A 7,500-nucleotide genomic window follows, 5' to 3' on the forward strand; every position below is an offset into this window, starting at 1 on the left:
TATAGATAGAGTAGACCAGTCAGCTAACAGCCCTGCCGATAGAAATTGTTCAGATCACACTTGAGGGCAAAAGGATATTTGACATGTTTGAGGTTCTAAATAAGCTACTTGGCTCGCTAGCACTGTTGATTTAGAAGACTGCACACCTGACAGAACCAGCAAATAGACAGAGAGAGACAGAGAGAGAGAGAGAGAGAGAGAGAGAGAGAGAGAGAGAGAGAGAGAGAGAGAAGAGTAGAGGCCAGTTGAGAGGCTCTAATCCCATGTTAGAGGGTAGCGGACATGAAGACAAACACCAGAAGTCCACTTCAATATTATCCTCTCCTTTGCTCTCTCCCTCCCTCCCTCCCTCTCCCTCCCTCCCTCTCTCTCTCTCTCTCTCTCTCTCTCTCTCTCCCTCTCTTCCTCCCTCGTTCTCTTCAATCCGTCTTCAGTTTTCAGCCAAAACTTGCCTCTGTTTGTTTGTCTGACTGTCTGTCTGTCTGTCTCTATGTCTGTCTGCCTACATTTATGCCTGCATGCATATTTGTCTGTCTGTATGCCTGTCTGTCTATATGTGTGACTGCATTTATCTGTTTGTCCACCTTCATTTGACCTTGTTCTCCTTTGCTCTCACTCCCTCATCATTGCCTCTCATGCCTGACCTCCTCCTCCTCCCTCCCTCCCTCCCTCCCTCCCTCCCTCCCTCCATCCCTCCATCCCTCCATCCCTCCCTTGAACAACGAGGCCCCAGTGAAAAGGAAAGTGGGGTAAACAAGCCTTCTGGCTTAGATCCCCTTTTCATTAGGATGCTCTCTGTTGCACAACCACACTCAGACACACACACACAGAACACGTGCAGACACACACATACAGAAACACGCACACATAATCATAGAACACACACACACACAACAAGGTGTTGATTACTAAGTGTGACCACTAATAAGGTCATCTAATTGTGGAATGTGGGCTTGAGGTGGAGACACTAGAGATGAACCGACGTGTCGCAGGTTAGTCTGTGTGTCGCCGTGAATGCTGCTCCAGAACGCCGAGCTGTTCTAGAGCAGCCAACCACAGTGGGTGGGGAAGGCCTACTGCTTAGGGGTCGAATCCTGACTGGATTAAGGGTCGAATCCTGACTGGATTAAGGGTCGAATCCTGACTGGATTAAGGGTCGAATCCTGACTGGATTAAGGGTCGAATCCTGACTGGATTAAGGGTCGAATCCTGACTGGATTAAGGGTCGAATCCTGACTGGATTAAGGGTCGAATCCTGACTGGATTAAGGGTCGAATCCTGACTGGATTAAGGGGGCTCGGACACACACACACACACACACACACTAAAGGACACAAGCCAGACTACATATACCGCAGATACACACACACACACACACACACACACACACACACACACACACACACACACACACACACACACACACACACACACTCAGGTCTAAGGTGTTGGGGTGTTAAGCTGGTGAGCAGGAACACCTTCAGTCCCTGGCTTCACTGCTCTCATGCTGTACATATAATATATCCTCCTTCCGTTCGAGTTATAGGAGGCTTCAATGAAGGGACCCTTCACAGGGCGGGTAATCCAATAGAACATGATGCGACAACATATTTCGAAACAGCAACACTATTTTATTCAGTCCCATTTAGACAAGTTGCAACAAGTCTGTTCAGTCAGCCTGTTGGTATTTTAGAAGAAGCCAAACACCCAGAGAGAAAGCTGAGACAGGCAGAGAGAGACAGACACAGAGAGAGAGAGAGAGAGACAAAGAGACAGACACACAGAGAGAGAGAGAGGGAGAGAGAGGGAGAGAGAGAGAGAGAGACAAAGAGAGAAAACAGAAACAAATGTCAAACCCCAAATGATGTGAAAGAGCCATTCCAGCCACCATGGAGATATTGAGAGGTGCCAACGATCTGCTTGTGCTCCCCATCTGTCTCTCTCTTTTTCTGCACCCTCCCTCCCTCCCTCTTTCCCCCTCTCCTGCATTTCCCACGGTGAGGGGTGGGCACGCATCACCTTGGCGTCGAAAAAGGAACGAAGCAAAAAAGCCTGTTTTTTTCTCTTCCCTCCTCCACTCCTACTTCGAGCCACTTCAGCCTTCTCTCATCTCATCTCCTCTCCTCTCCCTCCCCCCACCCCCCCCCCTTCACTCATCTCCTCTCCTCTCCTCTCCTCCCCCCCCCACCCCCCCCCCCTTCTCTCCTCTCCTCTCCTCCCCCCCCCCACCACCCCCCCCCCCCCCTTCACTCGACTCCTCGCTTTGCGCTCTTTTCATTGCCCTTTCTTTCTCTGTGATCTCATCTCACCTTATCTCTTTCTACCGACTCTCACCCACAAACACATTGTTGGTGTTTACACTCCTGGGCACCCCCTCTCCTCCTCCCCTCTTTCACACACAAACACACACATACAACATTTCTATTTTGACCTTCAAGCTTGCACGGTGAGGGCAGACACAGCTAGTAGTGTGTATGTGATATAATGACCTACACCAGCCAGCTAAACAGCCTGTTTGTCAGTCAGTCAGTCAGGTCAGACGGGGCAGCCATGCCACCAAGCAATTAGACAGATTGGCCAGCCTGCCAAACAAACAGTCAACAAGATATTGAGCACCAGTCAACCAGCCAGCTCCAGCCAGTCAGGCAACCATCCAACCAGGAGATCTGTGATGGACTAGAGACAATGCACGTGTAACGTCAATAGGACAATTACATCCACCCATCCATCCAGCCACCCATCTACCCACCTGTCTCATCCATCCACGTGTCCCATCCATCCATTGACCTGTCCTATCCATATAACCACTCAGCCTCCCATCCACCTGCTGACCCCTACATCCAAGACATCCTGGATGCCATATGGTTGAGGTTATACAGGACAGGGGAGGGAGGAGGGGGTCTCAGACCTCCGGTGTAGTTCTACATCACGCTGTGGTTGTTCATCAGAGTGACAGGTCGCTCTCCGCCCCAGTCCCCTGATCTAGTGACGTCCCCGTGGGCTCCAGGACCAGCTCCTCTCCCAGGCCCTGGGGGTTATGGACCCAGGGCTTGGCATGGATCTGGAGGCTGACCATTGACGGCTTCGTTCCAATACGCTTCCTGCACGCTCCGGAACTAAGGGGTGCAGGCGGTGTGTTCTGGAACGCTGGGATTTTAAAACACTCCCAGGTATGAACATTATCTGAATGATACAGACACTTCCTAGAACGTATCTCTCACACATTCCCATAGACACGCCTCGTGTACGCCGATATGAATGGCGGAGGAGAAGAGAAGGGGACTATTAATAGCGTGTGTTTGCCGGGCTGGTGAGGACGGGTGGGAACAGAGACACTATTGTACTGGTCCGGTCTATCTGTGTCTGGACCTTGGCCATGGTCAGACCCAGCTGAAGTCTGGCAGAACCACCCTGCTGGACAACACACTACATGAGTTAGTATGCTGAATAGTCAGCCAGCACACTCTAACACTACATGAGTTAGTATGCTGAATAGTCAGCCAGCACACTCTAACACTACATGAGTTAGTATGCTGAATAGTCAGCCAGGACACTCTAACACTACATGAGTTAGTATGCTGAATAGTCAGCCAGCACACTCTAACACTACATGAGTTAGTATGCTGAATAGTCAGCCAGCACACTCTAACACTACATGAGTTAGTATGCTGAATAGTCAGCCAGCACACTCTAACACTACATGAGTTAGTATGCTGAATAGTCAGCCACCACACTCAAACACTACATGAGTTAGTACACTAAACAGTCAGCCAGGACTGAAACAGCCATCCGGCATTGGGAAACGATCAACTTGGCATTGAAAACGGTTACAGTTTAGAGTCGTAAAGTCAGCCAGCGATGAAACAGCCAGGTTGCAAACCTTTGTCAGATGTTTGAACAGACTGTTAATGAGGTCACTGCAGAAACAGTCAATAACATCACAGACAGACTCACAATATGTAGGCTGCACACACACACACACACACACACACACACACACACACACACACACATTACCCCTGGTTGGGAATGCTTCGTGTCCATATGAAGAAGCTTATTTTTAAGTAGAGAGCCCTTCTCTCCTATTAATGGCCTGAGCATGCAAAGCATGCAGGATCTCTACACCCCACTACGATTCTGTCTGTTAACCAAGGGGAGGGGCTGAGGGGGCAGTTTCTGTGTTAGCTTGGTGACCCTCACTACACTGTTAGTGTGTGCATACCAGTACACTGCCTATTGTGTGGGATGTACTTACTACGTGTATGTGTTGTGATGTAATTAGGACAACAGTGAACCATGTGTCTCTAAATACTCTGTGACTCACTGCATCTTGTGCGCGCGGCTCTCAGTGCCGATTGCAGCAATGCCAAATATACCGTTGTTGCCGTTCTGCATGAGGTGGGGGGACGCGCAGCTGCGCGCAACTGTATGTGCCATTTATGAGTGCACGACAAAAACAAAAAAACAAGGTCTGTTTTTTGGTCATGCCAATTGACACTTCGCGGTCGATGTTTCTGTTGTAAATGAACGTCGGCCAGCAGCACATACGCTTCGATTTGAACCAGAGCAAATTCGAGCGTCACACCTCCGTTTGACATTGACACACATTTCCCTGTGGCGCGGAACGCACATGCACAGCTCGCCAACAGCGACTCAAGTCTACTGTCCAGCCATCACCCCACCCCCCTCCGCCCCCCGTGCCAACTCCGGCCCGACACAAAACCTACACTTTGACAGTTGCAGACAAATAAAAATAAATAACAATAGCATGAGTTCAACTACAATGAACATCGGAAAACTGTCATCATTTCACCTCCATCAACAACAAAGAGCGTCAGAGAGAGTGCTCGTGACTGGATGGCCGTTTAGCGCTCAACCTCATGTAATATAAAGTCAATATTCTTATATAAGTCGTGTTCGATGGTGTGTCATTAGGTTTTTTATGTCTGGGCGGTTGCAAACTCTAAACAAAGAACGACCGTGAATGAAGAACCCATGTGCTCGCCAATAAACAAAAATATGCAAGAGCGCACACACGATCACACACATCAACGTCGGGGAAAATGTATTATTTTAATCGCCATTTTGACAGCTAAGAAAGAAGCAAAAACACCTTTTAGTATCAATTTAGCCCAAGCCAGACGGTGATAAGTAGGCTGGACGAGCGGTTACAGACTTGCTCAACAAGGTAAACACCAGAATCACGCTCTTATCATAACCACAACAGCAACATTATTGCCATCACGCAAACTGTAACACGAGACAAAATTATCTTTGTGTCATTTGGTTGATAAATAGTAAAATATATTACTAGCACGCGGGTGAAAACGCGTGTTCAGTTGTCTATAATTTGCTGCACAACAAATACTTAAAAATATACAATTACCAGATGAAAATTACACCATACTTAAACGAAGAGTAGACATGAATGTCTTGTTAATGTTAGGAAATGTTAAAGAGACTCATAGGATTACTCACCTTCAAGTAAACAGAATATTCTGGTTAAAAAATACGTAAATGTCTCAAGTGTTTGTTATTCCTCTCCTGTCCAGACCCGTCCTACCGACTCCTCTGGTAGCCTAGCCTATATTTCAACTTCTGTTTTCCGTTAAGATGCGGTGTGCATGCTATTCCCCTCTCAATATTAAATGTTTTTTTTTCTTCTTCCTTTCTCCAGTACGCTCGGAGGAAATTTCACCAAAAATATGGAGACGTCAATCAAGAAGCCTACGTAACTGTCGTATAATTTAGGGGAGTGCGAACATTATTGTCAATGTTAAACAATTTGTTATTTTTATTTGACGCTTGATTTAAAAGTCATGCCGATGTGTAAGTATACAACAAACGGACAACCATAAGTTTTTATAGATTAGATTAACCTGCGCCGTAATGTTGTTCAAAACGCGTCTCATCTGACTCGCGGTCACCCCTATGTCTAATTGGTGTTGGTACATACCGTGCTATAGCTGGCTAGTAGGATCCCCTCTGCACGCATTCCAAGGTTCTAGTTACAGTTGTGAGGCAAGGTACCTACGCGATAAGGAAAATTCAGGGTGCGATTTGGGCACACGCCAAAATACAAACATAGGCTACTGTGAAACAAAACAGTGAAAGCGAGAGAAAGAAAGGTCCGAAAAATGGAAAGGACTAGAAGCTACCTTAAGGACAGGAGGCCTAATGCGCTGTCGGAGTCGTGTCAATGTTTTCCAGGTGTTGATATCCCTCTTCCGATTTAATATGGACACAATATATCGAATTGACAGAGGGTTGTTGAACCGTTTTATATTTGTCAATATTACGAGAAGATGAATGACTACAGTCCTAGTGAAGTTATTAATAGCCTATATATAAACAAATAAAGCAATCCCACACTTCACACACGACAGACTTAGCATGTTCACGCGTCAGCCTGATATCACTCCAGCTGTGTTACCTGACGCGCCACAGAGTGGCGGCACTGCTGATAGGCCTACAGCTTTGACTTGAGGACTTTAGAAAGTTAACGACACATTTTGAACTCCAGACCCGTTTTTAAAATTAACATTTACCCGAAGGTCTAAACAAACCGCCGACTTGCTTTTTGACAGGTCTTTTCACGTCCAAACAACGGCCTTTCAGCTCCACCCTAAAAAGGAGGGGGGTGGATGCAGTCTTGTGTATCAGTGCCAAGAGCCTCAACCAGCAAACAGTGTTTACCTATCCTGACATTTACATTTAACAGACGCTCTTATCCAGAGGGAACTACAGTAAGGATGGGGACATTCCCCGAGGCAAGGGACACAAGGTCATTTGGCACATTCGGGAATCGAACTGGAAGCCATCTGTTTTATAGCCCAATTCCCTAACCGCTCAGCCATCTGATCTCCCTGATCCCGACGCCTAGCTAACGGCACAACTGTGGGGCAGAGACGCTAACCGCTAAAGCAATGAAGACAAGGCCCATCGATCCATCTATCCATCCATGTGACAGTTAAATCCATGCTTTGGTAATATGTATTTGGTTTGGCAGCCTTACACCGGTCCGTCCTTGAACATAAGGTCATGCAGATAATGAAACCCATTCAGCACCTACTGGGGACAAACACAGGAACCCTGCTTGACAAGGAGTGGCGTGTGTGTACGTGCACACTGGTTTGTGCATATGTGTGTGTGTGTGTGTGTGTGTGTGCATACTGTATATGTAGTGTTTGTGTAGGTGTGTATCTTGGGTGTGCCTGTGTGTGATTTCAGTTCAAAGGGAGTTCTTGTCATCTCACTTTGGCTAGTTTAGTACATCCAGCTACAGACTAAAGTACCACAAAGTAGCCTATATACCAATGAGTGAAGAACAGTTTAGCAAGTCACACAGCCAACATTTTTTGACACTTAACCCTCAAAGTGTAAGTATAAAGTATCCATTATTGACAAGAAAATATTTTTCTCAGACAGTACAGACATTTACATTTAGCAGACGCTCTTATCCAGAGCAACTTACAGTAAGTACAGGGACATTCTCCCCGA

At 46.9% G+C, this 7,500-nt stretch overlaps 1 protein-coding gene across 3 annotated transcripts in view; it reads right to left on the minus strand.

The window, feature by feature from the left end:
- ndrg2 (NDRG family member 2) overlaps positions 1 to 7,497 on the minus strand; it is an 18,474-nt gene extending 10,977 nt beyond the window's left edge. Inside the window, exon 1 of one of the 3 annotated variants that reach the window (XM_084691261.1) lies at positions 7,475 to 7,497. In XM_084691261.1, coding sequence (XP_084547387.1) covers positions 7,475 to 7,491 — 17 coding nt within the window. In that variant the 5' untranslated portion in view covers positions 7,492 to 7,497. Of the gene's footprint in view, positions 1 to 5,478; positions 5,936 to 5,956; positions 6,004 to 7,474 lie in introns of those variants that run through there. The other 2 variants (XM_084691263.1, XM_084691262.1) reach the window with 2 other exon arrangements.
- Between the last annotated feature and the right edge of the window lie 3 nt (positions 7,498 to 7,500).

Source organism: Hypomesus nipponensis, chromosome 25, assembly GCF_054491055.1.
Source record: "Hypomesus nipponensis isolate SF chromosome 25, ASM5449105v1, whole genome shotgun sequence".
In the NCBI taxonomy this organism is placed as follows: domain Eukaryota; kingdom Metazoa; phylum Chordata; class Actinopteri; order Osmeriformes; family Osmeridae; genus Hypomesus; species Hypomesus nipponensis.